Source organism: Trichomonas vaginalis, chromosome V (assembly GCF_026262505.1).
Source record: "Trichomonas vaginalis G3 chromosome V, whole genome shotgun sequence".
In the NCBI taxonomy this organism is placed as follows: domain Eukaryota; phylum Parabasalia; order Trichomonadida; family Trichomonadidae; genus Trichomonas; species Trichomonas vaginalis.
This window is the reverse complement of record NC_067207.1, coordinates 14,031,928-14,054,844: the sequence shown is the minus strand read 5'-3', so window position 1 is coordinate 14,054,844 and position 22,917 is coordinate 14,031,928. Positions and strand designations below refer to the sequence as shown.

The window sequence follows — 22,917 nt, the reverse complement described above, 5'->3', positions numbered from 1 at the left end:
CCATATTAAAATCATCTCTCTTCAATATTATCTCATAAAAGTTCTCTTTACTGGAGAAAGTCAATGAAACATAAACATTCTCATTCATAAACTTCTTTCTTATCTCATCTATACGCTTCAAAATGTCTGAACAATTGCTAACATCTTCTACAACAGTTATTTCATCATGAATGACCTTCAAGAACAAGCTCATTTAATATGCTATTAAAATCATCTCAATAATGAGTCCATCCTTTCCGTCTTTGGGTAGCACAACATCTTTCATTGAAGAAGGTTCAACAAGTCTTATATTAAACTTACTGACAAAGTTTGTTATACTATAATGCTTCGGCGGCGAATACATATAGTTTGAAAGACATAATATAGATTCTTCAGCAAATTCACTTATACTGGATTTTATAACAATGTTCTCACGAGACCAAATACCACCAATTGACAATCTTGTAAGCAATCCTGCTGAACCTTCTACTGTAAACGTCGATGGTAACATTCCACGAAGGTCATCTATTGACATCGTTGAGTCACTGAATTTAAATATTTTCTTAAAGCAATCGTCATTATCTAACCATGCAATAGCTTTGAAGTTTTCATTCGAATATACATCTGCTTCATTAAATGTAAAACCTGACTTCTTTGCAGAGACGACTTTAAAATCTATTGCATTTGTTTCAAAATTATACGCTATGGTAACTTCTGAAGGTAATGGGTGTCCTTCCGCAGTCAGTTGTTCTCTCACTACCGTTTGAAGCTTTGTATTAAAAACTTTCATGTCATCTCCTGTATCTAAGTTCACATACACAGCAACAGGGAAACTATCTTGCTTCTTTGTTTCATCATTATATCTCAAAACATTAAAGTTCTTCAATAATATTGTCCTTCCTGCTGGAATACTTCTAACTTGTCTTATTTCAATAGCTTTCTCACCTCCTACATACTCTACCCAGTGTCTTGGATATTCATAAGTATACTGACTTTCTTGAATTTTGGTTGGTTTCATCATAACATGTTCATAGTATATCTTTATACTCTTGTCAGTTAGACTCGGTGCTATGTTCTGAATATTTCTGACTTGCATTTTTAATGGAGATAAAATGAAGCATTTAATACATGACGTAGATGAAGACATGAATGAAACTACAGACAAACTTAACTCTTCTCTCATTCTTCCTTTCAGTAAGGACTATGAGTTCTGTTCAAATGGTGTTTATTTCTATTGTGGAAAGATGGGTTCAGGTAAGACATTTAACCTCATTCGTCATATACTCATAACAGAACGTTTAGGAAATGACTCATATTATGACCAAATCATTATATCAGCAACTTCAGACTCTATGGACTCAACAGCGAAAACATTTATGTCAAAAGTTCAAGCCTCTGTCGTTAAAGTTCCAGATAGCGAACTCATTGAATTTCTTCAACGTTACATTCGACGTAAGAGGAAATATTATGCCATCGTTGAATTTATACAGTCAGGAATGCAAAAGACTTCAGAAGAGATGGAAAGAATTATTGACAAACACCACTTACGTCAATACTCAGGAGTTTACGATATGAAACGACTTACAAACTACATTCTGTCAAAACTTTCAAAATACCCCTTCAAAAAGTATCCTTCAAACACTCTGCTCGTTTGCGACGACTTCGCCGGAAAAGGTTTAGTGTCAAAGCCTGACTCACCATTAGCTAACATCATTACTAAAGTCAGACATTACCATTTAACTGTAGCAATACTTATGCAAACATGGAGGTTTTTAGCTTTAAACATAAAACGTCTCATAACTGACTTCGTTATCTTTCAAGGTTTCTCACGTTATGATATTGAACTCATTTGGAAACAGTCAGGTATAACATTACCTTTTGAAGAAATTTGGGAAGCATATAAGTCTCTCATCTCTCCTCGTTCATACCTTGAGATTCATATCATGACTAATACCATTAAAGTCAAAAATATTCCATGGGAACGACCAACATTGTTTTAAAGTTTAACCTTCAATTGACTGATGGTAAACAAATTCCATGCATCTCTGTCGCCATTTCTGTTAATATTTTTGCTGTCATTCATATCATCCACTTCCCCATCCGTTAACTTTTGAGGATATGCGTTAGAATAGCTGTTCTTAAATGAAGGCTTTTCACCTTTTAGCGCATAAACTCTATAACTTTCTGCATACTTTATGTTTGAACCTCCTGAGCCATCATTGACATAAATTTTTATAGGCTTCCACCCTTTGTTCATGTTCCTGCTTCTTCCCTTAGCTCTTTTGTTCAGTAGTTCTACATCTTTATACACAGCACCTGTCTCAGTGAATTCAACAATATTTTCATTCGTTAGCTTTACATTCAAACCCTTGTCGAGTATATTGTTCATTTCATACATATAAAAGGTTTTTATTCTATATGAAATGAGAAGCAAATCCATCTTAGCTGGTGCCGTTAATGTTCCAATTGAACCAACATCAAATGTTGACTCACGAACGACAAACAATATTGTCATAAAGAACTATAGTTCAGAGTGTTTGAAAGAAAAAGAACCAGAGCTGAAATCCGTGAATTTATTTAAACTCAGCTTCAAACGCTAACGCTACATCAGATGTTAAGTTAGAGTATCCACCACTGGACCAAATTCTTTCAAGAGAAGTCAACGACAACCCTTACATAAATGTTCAAACAAATCCTTCAGATAACGTAGACCATTACCTTCTTCAGTTATACCAAACAATTTTACTCAAAGACGATAAGAAGCTTTTGATAAATCTTATAAGTAAGAACCAAATAATTCTAACAAAGGAGGACCTTGAAAATGTTATATCACGAATAACAGGAAAGCAATGTGTCATTGACTATCTCGACCCTGAAATCGAATGCTGTGGTCAAACACCAATATTCATGAAAATAGGTAACATCCGCATCATTGAAACACCAGGAACTACAGGAGTTGAGTTTAAGTATAAATATTCGAACGAGTATACAAAACTTTCAACAGAATATAAATTATGTTTGAAATATGTTTTAGTAAATTAAAGCAGTCAGGAGGGCTCTTTGAGCCCATCTTGGCGCTTTGCGCCGTTAGTCAAAAAAATTTCAAGTTAGCAATTTGTAATATCTATCCAAAACTTCTTCAACAGTATCGAACTCATCTTCATAATGCAAACCTAATCTTATTGACTTGGTGCAGTTCTCACTAACACAATATAGCGCTTTGCGCTCGGCGCCTTTGACGCCTTTTTCTGTTCTCTTGACTGACATAACTAACTCATTTGTTTCATCAAACAGCAACAACCAAAGTTCATGACCTAATACATAACATTCATACTTTATATTTTTAGCTCTGAGTTCTCTTGTAAGCTGTTGCATTTAATATTTCTAAAAAGTCTACTTCAACAGTCATTCGCACTGGTGCCTTCAGTTCTACAGGCTCTCCTTGAAAGTCAACTAGTCTGAATTGCATGTCTTTCAAATTATGAGGACTAATGCGAACCCATTTACCTAAATGAGTTGCTATGACAGGAAACGTTTGAATGAACATTGAATTTACTTCATAACAGAAAGACTTATATTCTACTGAACCTTTACTATTAACTCCTGAAATACCTGTGACATTAGCTATTTTTGACTCAATGTATAAACAATTGCCATAACATACGTATGGAACAGATTTCATCTCAATCGTTTTGTCAATACTTTTCAAAGGAAATGTCATATGGTATGCTCCCAGAAGCAATTGAACTCTATGACTCATTCGTGTTATCTTAAACTCCTTCGCATAACTGAACTTCAAAACTCCTGCAATAAGTTTAACATTCATTAAGTTTTCTTCGTTCTCCTTGTTTATTGTAGTATTTATGAGAGCATTTAACACTCCAGCTAATGTTTCCATCTTATATTCTACATTATTGTGAAATCTTATTTCATGCTTCTTTCCATCTATTTCAAGCTCCATGAAATCTGTTTCATCTGTTATACGAATGAAGCGATAGTATTGAAGTCAACCATTCTGAATGCAAGTGGCTCATTCTGTAGACCTAAGTTTGTTTGTAGCTTTACTGTCCCGTATTCGTTTGGGTCTGTACTTTGCAAATAGAACAACATTTTATTCTCATTAAAAATATGACTATTGCTGCATATGCGTATGAAGCTGACAGAGCTAAACGTTTATATTTTGGTCAATACTCTCTCACACTTACTGACAAATATATTGTTATCAGTGATGGAAATACCGAGAAATACATAACATGGAAGGACTATGAAAAGTTTGACCCTATTTTAACTCCATGTTACTATGCCATTCATTGTAAATGGTGAAGTTGTCATGAAGAACGACACAACAGTATATAAGTCTTATATGAAGCGTTAGAATATATGTTGAATTATAATCCCGAAAGATTTGACCCAAGCACTACACCATGTGCAATGCCTTTTATTAAGGACGTGTGAAATCGTAAGAGTTCCGGATTCAACGGTTTACACAGCTGTTCAAAACAGTTTACAAAACATTTTAGCGAATATCTTTAATTCAGAAACTACAGAAATAAAATTACCATATATAAACAGATGCTAAAGAAATTAAATCAAAAACGACAACATTATTTACGTCACTTAATGATTAATGACTTATATCATTAATATTCCTGCACCAACTACAGCATTTGATCCAAACTCGACGGTTTGCAGTGTACCTTTCATAAAGTCGCAAAGCGACCAGGGCGAAGCCCATGACAGTTCATTAATTACTTTAAGGGATTCAACAGTTAATGAATCATTAAAGGCGTCATTAATGAAAATCATTGATTTTAACTCATTCACGAATACATATAATTCATTCATTAATGTTTCATATGCTTCTAAAGAAGGTGAGCCAAAAACTATCGATAAAGCGGTGTATGAAATAAAAGCATCAACGACGAAATTGAATTCGTTAACTTTTGATGGTGATAGTTTCGTTAATGACATAACATCGGGGAAAACAATTTTAACGAAAGAATATTTAAAATCTCATGTTAGTGAGTTCGTTGAAATTGAAAAAGAAGGTGGAATTAAGTTCGATCCACTGAATTTCATTTTCAGCTTAGCGAATGCGGGTGTTAGTTTCGCTGAATGGACAACTATACAGAGTGAAATAAATGCAATATGGACGTTTTTGGGGTCAAAAGCGGGAATGGGTGAGCTTGTAAATGCTGCAAGAACATTAGGTGAAACAGGAAATTTTGTAGATGGTTTTAAAAGACTTGTTTCAAATGTTTTAACAAACACAAAGAAATTATTTAGATATACCATACATAACGACGGATTTTCGAACAGGTAGCAACAAACCCTCCGGTTATGGCTGCGTTGATGATGGTTAGAGATATAAAACCACGTAACGACGGGAACGAAGAACATGAACAACAGGATACTGGTCGGGTTATTCAAGACATTAAAAACGTGTATCCTGAAGTTATTGATTTATTTAGAGGAGTTAATGATTCAATTTCAAAACATTCTATAACCCTCGATGAAGAGAATAAATTAACAGATTATATATTCGTCATTATTGCAGAACTAATGAAGAAATAAATGAAAAAGGAACTGGTGATATCATTAATGTCAGCGATGTAATGATGAAAAGAAATTTTGACTCATTATTTACAAAACCGAAAACAGAATATAGTCTTTATGACGTAATTACCGAATTAATGAAAAAGATTAATGATAATAAGAGTTCTGGCGGAAGAGTTGAATTAGAAGTGAATGATGTTAATGAGAAATTAGCCGAAAAAGCAGATAAAAACCACGTTCATTATATAACTTCAGACGAACAGATTATAACGGACTACCAGGATATTTAACACGAAGTGATGAAGCGAAGACAAAAAATGTTAATGAAAGAAGATATAAATACATTCGTGCTAAAGGTTATGACATAAGCTGTACTGTACAGTATGATGTAGCTAAAGCACCAGAAGCATTTGGTTATACCGGTGAAATTTATGCCTCTACTTTCTCTGTTAAAGGTGTATTAGTTGAACCAAGATTTACTTTGAGAGTTAAGTCAAAAATAACTTTTGAAGATGCTATTAAAAGTAAAGCTGACAAAGATGAACTTGACGCAACGAACAAAGTTTTGAAATCTCATAAACACAACATCTCCGATATAAATGAACTTCAAACTTCTTTAGACAGTAAAGCCGACAAGAACCATACACATAAATCCTTCACTACTGTTAGAGCAGACGACATAATATTGAACTTTGACCTTGGTTCAAGTGCACCTTTAGAGAATCCAAGTACAAGCGTAAAAGATACACTAAACTCCTTAAATAGTAAATGTATGAACATTGAAGGTCATGCCAGAAACTTTGAAACACATGAACTACCAGCAATGTTAGATAAGAAAGCAGATAAGAACCATACAACATGATTTCTTCACAACTGTTGGTATAGAAAGTATTGAAGGAACGGTTGAAGGAACTGGTGGGATGCATTATATTGGAAACCTCCTAACTTTCCACAAGGTTTAACATCGGAGGAAAACATAACGGACGATGAAATACATTAGATGTAGAAATGTTTATGTCATGGAGGATGAAAATAATGTTAAATTCACTGCTCAAGATTTATATGATAAGAAAGCTGACAAGAACCATACACATAAATCCTTCACTACTGTTAGAGCAGACGACATAATATTGAACTTTGACCTTGGTTCAAGTGCACCTTTAGAGAATCCAAGTACAAGCGTAAAAGATACACTAAACAATTTAGATAAGAGTTGCAGGAATATCGAAGGTCATGCCAGAAACTTTGAAGCATATGAACTACCAGCAATGTTAGACAGTAAAGCCGACAAAACTTATGTGGATACAGAACTAACAAAGAAATTTTCGAAACCAGATACAATGACAATTTACAACAGAAATTTATAAAATGGTGAAGTCAATAAACAGGAACGTTTAGGAAATGACTCATATTATGACCAAATCATTATATCAGCAACTTCAGACTCTATGGACTCAACAGCGAAAACATTTATGTCAAAAGTTCAAGCCTCTGTCGTTAAAGTTCCAGTAGCGAACTCATTGAATTCTTCAACGTTACATTCGACGTAGAGGAAATATTATGCCATCGTTGAATTATTAACAGTCAGGAATGCAAAGACTTCAGAAGAGATGGAAAGAATTATTGACAAACACCACTTACGTCAATACTCAGGAGTTTACGATATGAAACGACTTACAAACTACATTCTGTCAAAACTTTCAAAAATACCCCTTCAAAAAGTATCCTTCAAAACTCTGTCGTTTGCGACGACTTCGCCGGAAAAGGTTTAGTGTCAAAGCCTGACTCACCATTAGCTAACATCATTCTAAAGTCAGACATTACCATTAACTGTAGCAATACTTATGCAAACATGGAGGTTTTAGCTTTAAACATAAAACGTCTCATAACTGACTTCGTTATCTTTCAAGGTTTCTCACGTTATGATATTGAACTCATTTGGAAACAGTCAGGTATAACATTACCTTTGAAGAAATTGGGAAGCATATAAGTCTCTCATCTCCCTCGTTCATACCTTGAGATCATATCATGACTAATACCATTAAAGTCAAAAATATTCCATGGGAACGACCAACATTGTTTTAAAGTTTAACCTTCAATTGACTGATGGTAAACAATTCCATGCATCTCTGTCGCCATTTCTGTTAATATTTTTGCTGTCATTCATATCATCCACTTCCCCATCCGTTACTTTTGAGGATATGGTTTAGAATAGCTGTTCTTAAATGAAGGCTTTTCACCTTTTAGGCATAAAACTCTATAACTTTCTGCATACTTTATGTTGAACCTCCTGAGCCATCATTGACATAAATTTTTATAGGCTTCACCCCTTTGTTCATGTCCTGCTTCTTCCCTTAGCTCTTTTGTTCAGTAGTTCTACATCTTTATACACAGCCCTGTCTCAGTGAATTCAACAATATTTTCATTCGTTAGCTTTACATTCAAACCCTTGTCGAGATTTTGTCATTTCATACATATAAAAGGTTTTTATTCTATATGAAATGAGAAGCAAATCCATCTTAGCTGGTGCCGTTAATGTTCCAATTGAACCAACATCAAATGTTGACTCACGAACGACAAACAATATTGTCATAAAGAATTATAGTTCGAGTGTTTGAAAGAAAAAGAACCAGAGCTGAAATCCGTGAATTTAAACTCAGCTTCAAACGCTAACGCTACATCAGAGTTAAGTTTAGAGTATCCACCACTGGACCAAATTCTTTCAAGAGAAGCAACGACAACCCTTACATAAATGTTCAAACAAATCCTTCAGATAACGTAGACCATTACCTTCTTCAGTTATACCAAACAATTTTACTCAAAAGACGATAAGAAGCTTTTGAAAATCTTATAAGTAAGAACCAAATAATTCTAACAAAGGAGGACCTTGAAAATGTTATATCACGAAATACAGGGAAACAATGTGTCATTGACTATCTCGACCCTGAAATCGAATGCTGTGGTCAAACACCATATTCATGAAAATAGGTAACATCCGCATCATTGAAAACCAGGAACTACAGGAGTTGAGTTTAAGTATAAATATTCGAACGAGATATACAAAACTTCACAATATAAATTTGTTTGAAATATGTTTTAGTATTAAGATCAAGTTGAGATCTTGCTTTGCTAGTAAATTTAGTAGCAATTTGTAATATCTATCCAAAACTTCTTCAACAGTATCGAACTCATCTTCATAATGCAAACCTAATCTTATTGACTTGGTGCAGTTTCACTAAAACACATATAGCGCTTTGCGCTCGGCGCCTTTGACGCCTTTTTCTGTTCTCTTGACTGACATAACTAACTCATTTGTTTCATCAAACAGCAAAACCAAAGTTCATGACCTAATACATAACATTCATACTTTATATTTTTAGCTCTAGTTCTCTTGTAAGCTGTTGCATTTAATATTTTCTAAAAAGTCTACTTCAACAGTCATTCGCACTGGTGCCTTCAGTTCTACAGGCTCTCCTTGAAAGTCAACTAGTCTGAATTGCATGTCTTTCAAATTATGAGGACTAATGCGAACCCATTTACCTAAATGAGTTCATATGACAGGAACGTTTGAATGAACATTGAATTTACTCATAACAGAAAGATTATATTCTACTGAACCTTTACTATTAACTCCTGAAATACCTTGACATTAGCTATTTTTGACTCAAGTATAAACAATTCCATAACATACGTATGGAACAGATTCATCTCAATCGTTTTGTCACAACTTTTCAAAGAAATGTCATATGGTATGCTCCCAGAAGCAATTGAACTCTATGACTCATCGTTATCTTAAACTCCTTCGATAACTGAACTTCAAAACTCCTGCAATAAGTTTAACATTCATTAAGTTTTCTTCGTTCTCCTTGTTTATTGTAGTATTTATGAGAGCATTTAACACTCCAGCTAATGTTTCCATCTTATATTCTACATTATTGTGAAATCTTATTTCATGCTTCTTTCCATCTATTTCAACTCCATGAAATCTGTTTCATCTGTTATAACGAATGAAGCGATAGTATTGAAGTCAACCATTCTGAATGCAAGTGGCTCATTCTGTAGACCTAAGTTTGTTTGTAGCTTTACTGTCCCGTATTCGTTTGGGTCTGTACTTTGCAAATAGAACAACATTTATTCTCATTAAAATATGACTATTGCTGCATATGCGTATGAAGCTGACGAAGCTAAACGTTTATATTTTGGTCAATACTCTCTCACATTACTGACAAATATATTGTTATTCTGATGGAAATACGAGAAATACATAACATGGAAGGACTATGAAAAGTTGACCCTATTTTAACCCATGTTACATGCCATTCATTGTAAATGGGAAGTTGTCATGAAGAACGACACAACAGTATATAAGTCTGTATATGAAGCTTAGAAATATATGTTGAAATATAATCCCGAAAATTTGACCCAAGCACTACCCCATGTGCAATGCCTTTAAAGGACGCTTCACTAACGACTTCACTACCGTCCTCACTAAATAAAAATAACCTTATTTTTATTTTTTTAAATTTTTTATTTCATTACAAAGACATGTCCGACTACATTTACTATGACTCTTTCCCAGAACGTTTCCGTGAACTATTCAAAACTCAAGTAAAACTGAGAAACATGCATTTTAACAAAGACAGACCCATTGACGATGAAAGAAACCCTGAATATATTACAATCCCATATGACGCAAAGTTCATTGCATACATTCCTTATGGTCGCAGAGGAACGAAAACTATTTCAACAATGACGAAAAATTATTTCTGGAGCGATGAAGAAAATTGCCTTATCTACATAAATGCATACTTAAATAAAGCTACATATTGTACAAAAGAAGGTTGGACTGGATTTGAGCTCTACATATACGACGACGATGGAAACAGACGTTGTGTATACCCATACGATAATATGTACCATTGTTTTCATCAAGCATTAAACGAATACATAGTCAGTAAGGGTCTCATTCCTGCTGAGTAGAATGTTATATTTTTGTTCTGTCATTTATATAAAAATTAATGATATCACCACCCTCACACGTATGAAAACATAGCACAAAAATAATGTTTATGTTAGAATGTTAGATCTAACACGTTTTCTAACCTCTTTTCTAACCATGTTGAATTCATTGCTTTATAACTCTCTTCCTTGGTTTCTTTTTAGTTGCTTTCTTCACGTCTGTCTCCAGCTTAACTGTCTTTCTTCTTCGTCCGTAATGATACCAGTTACTTCCACCAGTCAATGGGTCAAATGGTCTTTCGTAAGGGTTTCCATACATTCCATAGGGACCATACGGAAGAACTACTGGTGGAGAAGAAACATTTTCTTTAGTTCCATCGACTCTATTTAAATGCATTGTTTCACCTTTCATCTGGTCATTAAAGTCTTTTGCATGTTTTGCAAACTCATCGTCCTTTCCTAAAGCATTTTCTGACTCAGTCGCAACCAAATTGGATGCTTTATTTATGAGCCCTATTTTATTTAATCTTAACTTCTTTGCAACCCAGCCTCCAATCTTTCCTTTATTTGCATCTAATGTCTTCGAAACTCTTCCTCCACTCATTTTATTTACTGCGTCATAAGCCCCAAGTGCTTTTGCTCCAAATGCTAATGCTTTTGTTCCCATTGCGCCTAAAGCTGCCCAAGCTACCATTTACACCATATTAAAATCATCTCTCTTCAATATTATCTCATAAAAGTTCTCTTTACTGGAGAAAGTCAATGAAACATAAACATTCTCATTCATAAACTTCTTTCTTATCTCATCTATACGCTTCAAAATGTCTGAACAATTGCTAACATCTTCTACAACAGTTATTTCATCATGAATGACCTTTAAAAACAAGCTCATTTAATATGCTATTAAAATCATCTCAATAATGAGTCCATCCTTTCCGTCTTTGGGTAGCACAACATCTTTCATTGAAGAAGGTTCAACAAGTCTTATATTAAACTTACTGACAAAGTTTGTTATACTATAATGCTTCGGCGGCGAATACATATAGTTTGAAAGACATAATATAGATTCTTCAGCAAATTCACTTATACTGGATTTTATAACAATGTTCTCACGAGACCAAATACCACCAATTGACAATCTTGTAAGCAATCCTGCTGAACCTTCTACTGTAAACGTCGATGGTAACATTCCACGAAGGTCATCTATTGACATCGTTGAGTCACTGAATTTAAATATTTTCTTAAAGCAATCGTCATTATCTAACCATGCAATAGCTTTGAAGTTTTCATTCGAATATACATCTGCTTCATTAAATGTAAAACCTGACTTCTTTGCAGAGACGACTTTAAAATCTATTGCATTTGTTTCAAAATTATACGCTATGGTAACTTCTGAAGGTAATGGGTGTCCTTCCGCAGTCAGTTGTTCTCTCACTACCGTTTGAAGCTTTGTGTTAAAAACTTTCATGTCATCTCCTGTGTCTAGGTTCACATACACAGCAATAGGAAAACTATCTTGCTTCTTTGTCTCATCATTATATCTCAAAACATTAAAGTTCTTCAATAATATTGTCCTTCCTGCTGGAATACTTCTAACTTGTCTTATTTCAATAGCTTTCTCACCTCCTACATACTCTACCCAGTGTCTTGGATATTCATAAGTATACTGACTTTCTTGAATTTTGGTTGGTTTCATCATAACGTGTTCATAGTATATCTTTATACTCTTGTCAGTTAGACTCGGTGCTATGTTCTGAATATTTCTGACTTGCATTTTTAATGGAGATAAAATGAAGCATTTAATACATGACGTAGATGAAGACATGAATGAAACTACAGACAAACTTAACTCTTCTCTTATTCTTCCTTTCAGTAAGGACTATGAGTTCTGTTCAAATGGTGTTTATTTCTATTGTGGAAAGATGGGGTCAGGTAAGACATTTAACCTCATTCGTCATATACTCATAACAGAGCGTTTAGGTCAAGATTCATATTATGACCAAATCATTATATCAGCAACTTCAGACTCTATGGACTCAACAGCGAAAACATTTATGTCAAAAGTTCAAGCCTCTGTCGTTAAAGTTCCAGATAGCGAACTCATTGAATTTCTTCAACGTTACATTCGACGTAAGAGGAAATATTATGCCATCGTTGAATTTATACAGTCAGGAATGCAAAAGACTTCAGAAGAGATGGAAAGAATTATTGACAAACACCACTTACGTCAATACTCAGGAGTTTACGATATGAAACGACTTACAAACTACATTCTGTCAAAACTTTCAAAATACCCCTTCAAAAAGTATCCTTCAAACACTCTGCTCGTTTGCGACGACTTCGCCGGAAAAGGTTTAGTGTCAAAGCCTGACTCACCATTAGCTAACATCATTACTAAAGTCAGACATTACCACTTAACTGTAGCAATACTTATGCAAACATGGAGGTTTTTAGCTTTAAACATAAAACGTCTCATAACTGACTTCGTTATCTTTCAAGGTTTCTCACGCTATGATATTGAACTCATTTGGAAACAGTCAGGTATAACATTACCTTTTGAAGAAATTTGGGAAGCATATAAGTCTCTCATCTCTCCTCGTTCATACCTTGAGATTCATATCATGACTAATACCATTAAAGTCAAAAATATTCCATGGGAACGACCAACATTGTTTTAAAGTTTAACCTTCAATTGACTGATGGTAAACAAATTCCATGCATCTCTGTCGCCATTTCTGTTAATATTTTTGCTGTCATTCATATCATCCACTTCCCCATCCGTTAACTTTTGAGGATATGCGTTAGAATAGCTGTTCTTAAATGAAGGCTTTTCACCTTTTAGCGCATAAACTCTATAACTTTCTGCATACTTTATGTTTGAACCTCCTGAGCCATCATTGACATAAATTTTTATAGGCTTCCACCCTTTGTTCATGTTCCTGCTTCTTCCCTTAGCTCTTTTGTTCAGTAGTTCTACATCTTTATACACAGCACCTGTCTCAGTGAATTCAACAATATTTTCATTCGTTAGCTTTACATTCAAACCCTTGTCGAGTATATTGTTCATTTCATACATATAAAAGGTTTTTATTCTATATGAAATGAGAAGCAAATCCATCTTAGCTGGTGCCGTTAATGTTCCAATTGAACCAACATCAAATGTTGACTCACGAACGACAAACAATATTGTCATAAAGAACTATAGTTCGGAGTGTTTGAAAGAAAAAGAACCAGAACTTAAGTCGGGAGGGCTCAAAGAGCCCATCTTGGCGCATGGCGCCGTGAATTTAAACTCAGCTTCAAACGCTAACGCTACATCAGATGTTAAGTTAGAGTATCCACCACTGGACCAAATTCTTTCAAGAGAAGCCAACGACAACCCTTACACAAATGTTCAAACAAATCCTTCAGATAACGTAGACCATTACCTTCTTCAGTTATATCAAACTATCTTACTCAAAGACGATAAGAAGCTTTTGACAAATCTTATAAGCAAGAACCAAATAATTCTAACAAAGGAGGACCTTGAAAATGTTATATCACGAATAACAGGGAAACAATGTGTCATTGACTATCTCGACCCTGAAATCGAATGCTGTGGTCAAACGCCACCATTCATGAAAATAGGTAACATCCGCATCATTGAAATACCAGGTACTCCAGGAGTTGAGTTTAAGTATAAATATTCGAACGAGTATACAAAACTTTCAACAGAATATAAATTATGTTTGAAATATGTTTTAGTAAATTAAAGCAGTCAGGAGGGCTCTTTGAGCCCATCTTGGCGCTTTGCGCCGTTAGTCAAAAAAATTTCAAGTTAGCAATTTGTAATATCTATCCAAAACTTCTTCAACAGTATCGAACTCATCTTCATAATGCAAACCTAATCTTATTGACTTGGTGCAGTTCTCACTAACACAATATAGCGCTTTGCGCTCGGCGCCTTTGACGCCTTTTTCTGTTCTCTTGACTGACATAACTAACTCATTTGTTTCATCAAACAGCAACAACCAAAGTTCATGACCTAATACATAACATTCATACTTTATATTTTTAGCTCTGAGTTCTCTTGTAAGCTGTTGCATTTAATATTTTCTAAAAAGTCTACTTCAACAGTCATTCGCACTGGTGCCTTCAGTTCTACAGGCTCTCCTTGAAAGTCAACTAGTCTGAATTGCATGTCTTTCAAATTATGAGGACTAATGCGAACCCATTTACCTAAATGAGTTGCTATGACAGGAACGTTTGGAATGAACATTGAATTTACTTCATAACAGAAAGACTTATATTCTACTGAACCTTTACTATTAACTCCTGAAATACCTGTGACATTAGCTATTTTTGACTCAATGTATAAACAATTGCCATAACATACGTATGGAACAGATTTCATCTCAATCGTTTTGTCAATACTTTTCAAAGGAAATGTCATATGGTATGCTCCCAGAAGCAATTGAACTCTATGACTCATTCGTGTTATCTTAAACTCCTTCGCATAACTGAACTTCAAAACTCCTGCAATAAGTTTAACATTCATTAAGTTTTCTTCGTTCTCCTTGTTTATTGTAGTATTTATGAGCGCATTTAACACTCCAGCTAATGTTTCCATCTTATATTCTACATTATTGTGAAATCTTATTTCATGCTTCTTTCCATCTATTTCAAACTCCATGAAATCTGTTTCATCTGTTATGACAAAAGTTGCGATAGTATTGAAGTCAACAACTCTGAAAGCAAGCGCTTCATTCTGAAGACCTAAGTTTGTTTGTAGCTTTACTGTTCCGTATTCGTTTGGGTCAGTACTTTGCAAATAGAACAACATTTTATTCTCATTAAAATATGACTATTGCTGCATATGCGTATGAAACAAATGAAGCAAGAAGAGCACATGAACTAGTAAACGAAAACTCAACTTTAACCATTGAAGGCAATGATTTAGTCATTGACGATGGAAAAACTAAAAAAGTCATTGATTTCGATACTTTTAACACTTATGACCCATTCATTACAATAAGTAAAGTTCCTATCATAAATGATGGAACGGTGCAATATATAAATTCTACAGTAGATGCCTCATTAGTGAAAGTACTGAATGTTCTCATTGAATTGTTAAAGAGCTTTCGATTTGACGACAACATTAAATGCCTAAAGAATTTAGTCATGAATGAGAAACAAATATTAGGAGTTGCTGGTAGCAGTAATGATGTACACCTTATGACATTAGAATATTATAACGAACATAAAGATGAACTGAAAGGAGAGAAGGGTGACACCGGACCACAAGGAATACAAGGACCTCAAGGAATACAAGGACCTCAAGGAATACAAGGACCTCAAGGCGAAAACGGTTTGGATGGAAAGGATGGAAAGGATGGAAAAACTGCTAAATCATGGATATGGGACCTTATAAATACTGGTTTAACAGCTGCTTCATATGGAGTTCTTCAATACCAAATCGGAAAGATATGGGCAGTACTTGGTGAAGAAGCTTTAGATGATGTTAAAAATGCTTTGAACTTCATTTCAAATGGTTCGGATACTATTAAAACTTTATCTGGTTGGATGCAAGAAACAAGGAGTCAAATAGATACTGTAAGACGTATAGCAAACAATGCACGTACGGGATTGGATACTTTACGAAAAGCACAAAATACACTAAAGGAAGCAAATGATATTCTTGGCTCAGTATCAGACATGCATGAAGATTGGCTTAAAGGTATTGACAAATCTTTAAAAAATCACAGTCAGTCTATTGCTGACTACAAGAAAAGTATAGATTTTTTACATAGTGCTATGGACGTACATGATGGAAGCATAAGGAACTTACTTAATGCTAACAATAACTTACCAGGAACTATTAAAGCATTTATAAAGTCCTTTGTAAAACCCGGTGCTCTAACATTTAGGTCTTTGAGAGCAAGAGCATTGAAGTCAAGAGATGCAGAAACTCCAACAGAAACTCCAGAAGGAACTGAAACAACAGAAACTCCAGAAGAACCACCAAAACCAACAGCTAATGAAATATTGTTCGAATATTTTCCAAGGTACTCTGTTCTCATTGCATACATTCAAGAAATACTTAAGAAAGCAGACTTGACTTTAGGAGATGATGAAAGTTCTGTATATCTTTCGTTCCAATTCCAAATAGCAGAACTTTTGAGACAGATATGCTTAATGTATGACAACATCTCTGATTTCACAAGATATGACGACGACCATGACCCCGAACACGGTGAAGAAGAAGTTTTACAAACATCCATTAAGACAGGAAAGGTTTTAACTCAAAGTCTCATTATTGACACCAAAGATGGCGAAGTGGACGTTCTTCAAGAGCTGAAGAAAAATACTTCTTCGGGAGGTGGTGGTAGGCATGAACTTGAAATAAATGAGATAGAAGAGAAATTAGCCGAAAAAGCAGATAAAGAACATAAACACAATATCTCCGATATAAATGAACTTCAAGCTACATTAAATAGTAAAGCGGACAAAAATGAACTTGACGCAACGAACAAAGTTTTGAAATCTCATAAACACAATATCTCCGATATAAATGAACTTCAAACTTCTTTAGACAATAAAGCAGACAAAAACCATGTTCATTATATAAGTTCTGATGAACAGATTATAACGGACTATCATGGATATTTAACACAGGGTGAAAAAGTGAATACGAAAAATGTTAATGAAAGAAGATATAAATTCATTCGTGCTAAAGGTTATGACATACACTGTACTGTACAGTATGACACAGGTATAGCACCACAATCATTTGGTTATAACGCTGAAATTTATGCTTCATACTTCTTTGTTAACGGTGTATTAGTTGAACCAAGATTTACTTTGAGAGTTAAGTCAAAAATAACTTTTGAAGATGCTATTAAAAGTAAAGCTGACAAAACAGAACTTGACGCAACGAACAAAGTTTTGAAATCTCATAAACACAATATCTCCGATATAAATGAACTTCAAACTTCTTTAGACAGTAAAGCCGACAAAAATCATACACATAAATCCTTCACTACTGTTAGAGCAGACGACATAATATTGAACTATGATTTGGGTTCAAGTGCACCTTTAGAGAATCCGAGTACAAGCGTAAAAGATACTCTTAACAATTTAGATAAGAGTTGCAGGAATATCGAAGGTCATGCCAGAAACTTTGAAGCATATGAACTACCAGCAATGTTAGACAGTAAAGCCGACAAAACTTATGTGGATACAGAACTAACAAAGAAATTTTCGAAACCAGATACAATGACATTTACAACAGAAATTATAAATGGTGAACCAGCAACTCCATTTGAATTTGTTAGAGGTCTTCAACCAGATACTTTTGAATTTTTCTTGGATAATTCTATTGAACTAACATTACATTATAAAAGTGGAACAAATGCAACATTTCATCCGGGAGATACATTCCAAATGGTATTTAATGACATAAGTTCTTTAGAATATGTTTATAGAGTTATGAGCATATATGATTTAATATATCCTATAGGAGCTGTTTATACGTCTATGAATCCAATAAATCCAAACACTTTATTTGGTGGTAGATGGTATGAAATAGTTGACAGTTTTCCATTCTACACTAATACGCAGTCAATGAAGATGGGAGGTTCAAAGAAAATAGGTATTGAAAACCTTCCTTCACATATGCATAGGTTCAGTGGAAGAACATCTGTGGAAGGAAACCATTCACATTCAATAACAAAAAGAGGTTATATAAATCTTGCAGCGGGTTCGAATAGACAGGGAATGAATAGATATGATATCTCAGATGACCCCAAAGATGTTAGCACAGGTATTTTCTGTGGAACTGCAGGAAATCATACACATGTTGTAGCTGGTATTACAGACCCAGCAGGTAATGGAAAAGATTATATGCCTCCTTATATAACAATGCACGCTTGGATACGAGTTGGTTAAAATCTTTAACTTTACATAAATGAGCTTGAAAGAAGTATTCGAACAACATCCATGGAGGTCTTTTAAGAAATTCAATGAAGCTGCAAAGAGTTCGGGATTTACTAACAGAGCTGAAGTGAAAAGGTTCTTTGACAAAAATGTTGTACATCAAACAAAAATAAATCCTTACGACTACTTTTTACCAATTTACTCCAACACTCCTGACGCATACCAATTTGACACTCTCATTCAAAGCAGAAAAGGAGGACATAAACCATTCCTCATCTTCATTAATGTTAACACTCGCAAAGCTTTTGCGTATATAATGAGAAATAAAGGAACTCATGAAGTGTTAAGAGTTTTACAAAAGTTTGTAGCAGAACATAGCCCAAGTATTTTAACATCAGACCAAGACGGTGCATACCTCAGCAACGAAATCACAGAATTTCTCATTAAGCATAACATAACTCACTACACTACTGAAGACCATAACCATAACATACTCGGTATCATTAACCGCTTCATAAGGACTCTCAGAGATTTAAATCAAGAGCGAGACTTTACCGAAGAAACAATGAAACATTTCATCGAAGTTTACAATTCCTCAACACATTCTACAACAGGACATACACCAAATTCAATGACACAACAACAAGAAGAAAAGTATATACAAAAGAAACGAAGTCAAACACAAAATATCAGAAATTCAACACAATTTACTCTCATTCCTGGAACAAAAGTTCGTGTAGTTCTTGACGACAAACCGTTGACAAAGAAACGTTTAAGGTTAAGTCGAAATTATTATATCGTAGACTCTACGCAAGGTAATGGATATCTTATAAAAGCTGCTGACGACTCCATAGCATTTTACCCTCGTCATAAATTAGTCGAAAGTAGTAATGGCAAACTTGCTGAAACCATTGACGAAGCAAAGCGAGGAGTGGTTATTGAAATACTTGACTACAACATAAACGATGACACTTATAAAGTAAGATATGAAGGAGGCGTTGAAGATGTTATACCATCTAAGAACTTGAGAGAATCTAAACCAACTCATCTGGGACCATTAGAGCGGGAGTACTGGAAAGATAAAAACATGCCAGAAAGAATAAGAAAATTCTTCTAAACTTTTTCGTTGGATGTAAATCAGACAAAAATATATTATAGGTGAAGAGGTGAGATTTCACCTGTTTTCTCACCTGTTTTTTCACCTCTTGAATTTTCGTGAATTTCCTTAAGATAGAAAAAATAAAGTTAGTTTTATTTTTATTTATTTTTTATTTTGTATAAAAGATATGATTTCAACAATCGGCACAACAACAATTCAAGCCGCGAACGGCGGGACTCTGTCCACAACAACTTCACCAAACTCGTTAGTCATGAATCCAACATCTATGTTAGTAGAGATGGAAAGCTTCATTCCTTCTTCATTTACTTTCGAAACAGAAATACAAAAAATTAAGCAGGAACTTTTAACAAGTAATTTAGACTGTAGTGCGAAAGATGAAACAAATGAACAGTATCTTTATGAAATGGAGGACCTCATCGACCATTTACCTAAACTACCTGAAATTCAGCATCAAAAACTAACTATTCCTGAATTCGACGAAATTGAAGTCAAAGCAACTGACTCAGTAGAAATAAAGAAGTTCATACGTAAAGTAAATTATGAATTCCTTGGTTTTCATTGCAACCATAAAGTTATGGACAAAGATTGCGATATGGTATATAAGAATGTTTCTGACATATATAAATCTGAAGAATTTAAGACCTACGACAACTTTGTTTCGTTAGTTGCTGAATGTGTTTGGGAAATAAGAGATAAAGATAGAAGAGGCAAAGTATGGAACGAACAACTAAGACCCGCTATGTTTGAGATGAAGAGAGCAATTGACGCTTTAGTTGTTCTAGCAGGTCAAATTTCAATGTATAATGCAAAAATGAACCCACAATGTTCAAAATGTAAAGCAGCAATAAGGAAATATAACTACTCCGTCAAAGAGATAGAAAGAATGCGAAACGACTATGCAGACTTAAAGAAAGAAGCAGAAAAGCCAGCAGAAGATAAAATGGACATGTTAGCATTTCTGAACAAAAACTATCCAACAGTAGAAGATTTCCTTCTATCTGACGTCAAGAAGAAATATAAAGAGACTTTCGGCATTGTTAAAACTTTTGATATCCTCAGCGAAGAAATAGAAGCTACAAAACTGTTTAGGATTTCAAATATACATCGTACAATTCATGTAAAACGCTTGTGAAAAAAAGAGGTGAAAAATTAGGTGAAAAAAGAGGTGAAATCTCACCTCTTCACCTAAATTATATTTTTGGTCAAAGCTTCCACGAGAGAAAAGATTCCTCATTTGCTAAGGATTCCAAAAATGAAAAAATCGTTGATTTCGGCTGAGAAAAAACGGCAAAAACCCTTCTTCCACGGGAACAAAGAAATAAAGAAGAAATAAAGTAAATTTTTTATTTATTCCCGTGGAAGATAGAGCACTTTTATGACACTTTTTATTCACGACAAACAAGACAAATAAAGAAAATAAGAAAATACGGCGCTGTCGCGGTTCGAACCACAGACCCTGACCCCTCCATAACACCACCTTAGACCACTGTGCTACGTAGCCTGTCGACATAAGATTTTATAAATTGCATATTTGACGTAAATTTATTTCCATCTGGCTTCCCACTGCATAAGATATTCATACGTGTTTGTAAGACATTCATTAAACTTCTTTTCTATTGCATCTAATCTTGCGTTATTTTTTTCAATAACTTGTCTGTATTCTTCATCATCTCCAGCAGTGTTTGGGTCTTCACGTTTAAAATATTCATTGTTAACCAATTTTTTATCTACAAATTTTATTAGTGTTTGATTCACTTCGTTATGATAACGGTCATATTCTTTCAATACGTAAGTGAAGACAAAATGCGTCGTACCTTCAATCTTAAAGCTTAAAGAACTTTCAACACAGTTTTGAGGGTCTGTCAGTGCGTCAATGAGATAGTATTCGAAGTCAGTCAATAATCTTTTTAAAGTCATTTCATACAGGATAAAATTTAATGTTGTGAAGAAATAGTGTTTATCTCAAAAAAAATAAAGTTAGTTTTTATTTTATTTATTTTTTTATCCTGTATGTAAAGACAGATATGTCAACATTAGAGAACACAACAACTGCTATCGTTCATGAAGTCATAAATGAAGAATACGAATACATACAGTATAACAAACAATTGAGACTCATTCGTTCTGTCAAAGACGACATGTACCAAATGCAAAGTATTTTGACGGCTTGTTTTGCTCCAGATACTAAGCTTCCTAAAGACTGGTTTAGGAACCAAAGCACCATAGAACTATTAAGTGAAGCACAGCGAGACGTACTTTTTTCTGAAAACAGTGAAGAACAGCGAGTAGGTAAAAAATCCCAGTCGCCAAAACTCTATGAAAACCGTGAAAAATTGCCAAACGGTTTGAGAGGATATTATGTTCATAGACTTTTAGTAAATGCAGTTGCAATGTGGGCTTCACCACGTTATGCTTGGAATATTTACAAACTTCTTGACGAACTTCACAGACAAGAACGTGGAGAGATGGAAAAGAAACTTCAAGCAAAAGATGAAGTCATTGAATCCAAAGACAAAAGCATACAGAAAAGAATACCGCGTTCAGTACCAAAAGGAAAGGAAAAGAACTATAAGTATATGATTTATACTGAAGAGTTGGAGAATGAAGAAGACAGAGATATGGTTATGTTGCATTTAGTCAGAAGAAACAACAAAAGCTTTTACGACCTTGCTAAAATATATAAATCTGACAGAAACTGGTTCTATCGTGAAAACTTACCGATTTCAATGACACCGAATGAGCAAATAAAAGAAATTGTCAAAAATACTCTTCCTCAAACACACTATGACATCAAAGGTTGCACAATACTTACCTTCAAAGAAGACTTACCATTACTGAAGGAAAAAATAACAGAATATTTCGATAACTTCAAAGAGGAAGAATGAAGTCACGACAACATTAACGAAGAAGTCACGACAACATTAACGAAGAGAGAATGAGGTGAAAAAACAGGTGAAATCTCACCTCTTCACCAAAAATATATTTTTGGTTAAATAGCTTCAGGGTCAATTTCTTCAACCATTTCACTTCCTTCGTCAATGTCAATAGAAGCTTCTTCAACCTTTGGTAAGAACTTTTGTATAACATCTTTGTTCGTTATTGTCTTCAGAGATGAAGGATAATATTTCACATGTTTCACCCTTCTTATATTCTTTCTGTTCGGAAAGATTCAAGCAATACTGAAGAAGTCAATGTTGGAGTTCTTTATAACAGTATAATGAGTATCTTTGACATTCACGAAGAAACCCTTTTGTTTCAAAACTACTGCTAACTCTTGTGAAGTATAACGTTTGCGGTCAATGACAATAGCTAATGGTCTGACATACTGACCGAACTTAGATTCTTTCACAAACTTCTTGTTAAAGATAACATTAACGTTTGAAGCAATT

The 22,917-nt window shown here is 34.4% G+C and overlaps 9 protein-coding genes and 2 pseudogenes across 11 annotated transcripts, besides 2 other annotated features; 7 read left to right on the top strand and 4 right to left on the bottom strand.

The window, feature by feature from the left end:
* Positions 1 to 9,949: part of a mobile genetic element that runs on past the window's edge.
* On the bottom strand, positions 194 to 1,075 carry TVAGG3_0333660 (uncharacterized protein; the record flags this gene model as incomplete). Its single annotated transcript, XM_001314668.2, has 1 exon — positions 194 to 1,075. The coding sequence occupies one exon, from the start codon at positions 1,073 to 1,075 to the stop codon at positions 194 to 196; it is 882 nt and encodes a 293-aa protein (XP_001314702.2).
* On the top strand, positions 1,092 to 1,979 carry TVAGG3_0333650 (protein of unknown function, DUF4106 family; the record flags this gene model as incomplete). Its single annotated transcript, XM_051230557.1, has 1 exon — positions 1,092 to 1,979. The coding sequence occupies one exon, from the start codon at positions 1,092 to 1,094 to the stop codon at positions 1,977 to 1,979; it is 888 nt and encodes a 295-aa protein (XP_051100287.1).
* On the top strand, positions 2,403 to 3,021 carry TVAGG3_0333640 (annotated as a pseudogene). Its single transcript has one exon. A coding segment is annotated over exon 1 (619 nt).
* On the top strand, positions 6,308 to 6,833 carry TVAGG3_0333630 (annotated as a pseudogene). The gene has a single exon. A coding segment is annotated over exon 1 (526 nt).
* Positions 9,950 to 22,917: part of a mobile genetic element that runs on past the window's edge.
* TVAGG3_0333610 (uncharacterized protein) lies at positions 10,081 to 10,515 on the top strand (the record flags this gene model as incomplete). The annotated part of the gene is made up of 1 exon (XM_051230556.1): positions 10,081 to 10,515. One exon carries the CDS (start codon positions 10,081 to 10,083, stop codon positions 10,513 to 10,515), a length of 435 nt encoding a protein of 144 aa, XP_051100286.1.
* On the bottom strand, positions 10,661 to 11,188 carry TVAGG3_0333600 (protein of unknown function, DUF4107 family; the record flags this gene model as incomplete). The annotated part of the gene is made up of 1 exon (XM_051230555.1): positions 10,661 to 11,188. One exon carries the CDS (start codon positions 11,186 to 11,188, stop codon positions 10,661 to 10,663), a length of 528 nt encoding a protein of 175 aa, XP_051100285.1.
* On the bottom strand, positions 11,387 to 12,268 carry TVAGG3_0333590 (uncharacterized protein; the record flags this gene model as incomplete). The annotated part of the gene is made up of 1 exon (XM_051230554.1): positions 11,387 to 12,268. The coding sequence occupies one exon, from the start codon at positions 12,266 to 12,268 to the stop codon at positions 11,387 to 11,389; it is 882 nt and encodes a 293-aa protein (XP_051100284.1).
* On the top strand, positions 18,725 to 19,525 carry TVAGG3_0333580 (integrase core domain containing protein family; the record flags this gene model as incomplete). Its single annotated transcript, XM_051230553.1, has 1 exon — positions 18,725 to 19,525. One exon carries the CDS (start codon positions 18,725 to 18,727, stop codon positions 19,523 to 19,525), a length of 801 nt encoding a protein of 266 aa, XP_051100283.1.
* On the top strand, positions 19,695 to 20,660 carry TVAGG3_0333570 (organellar and viral DNA polymerase type B; the record flags this gene model as incomplete). Its single annotated transcript, XM_001310914.2, has 1 exon — positions 19,695 to 20,660. One exon carries the CDS (start codon positions 19,695 to 19,697, stop codon positions 20,658 to 20,660), a length of 966 nt encoding a protein of 321 aa, XP_001310915.2.
* On the bottom strand, positions 21,071 to 21,445 carry TVAGG3_0333560 (uncharacterized protein; the record flags this gene model as incomplete). Its single annotated transcript, XM_051230552.1, has 1 exon — positions 21,071 to 21,445. The coding sequence occupies one exon, from the start codon at positions 21,443 to 21,445 to the stop codon at positions 21,071 to 21,073; it is 375 nt and encodes a 124-aa protein (XP_051100282.1).
* TVAGG3_0333550 (KilA, N-terminal/APSES-type HTH, DNA-binding family) lies at positions 21,688 to 22,413 on the top strand (the record flags this gene model as incomplete). The annotated part of the gene is made up of 1 exon (XM_051230551.1): positions 21,688 to 22,413. The coding sequence occupies one exon, from the start codon at positions 21,688 to 21,690 to the stop codon at positions 22,411 to 22,413; it is 726 nt and encodes a 241-aa protein (XP_051100281.1).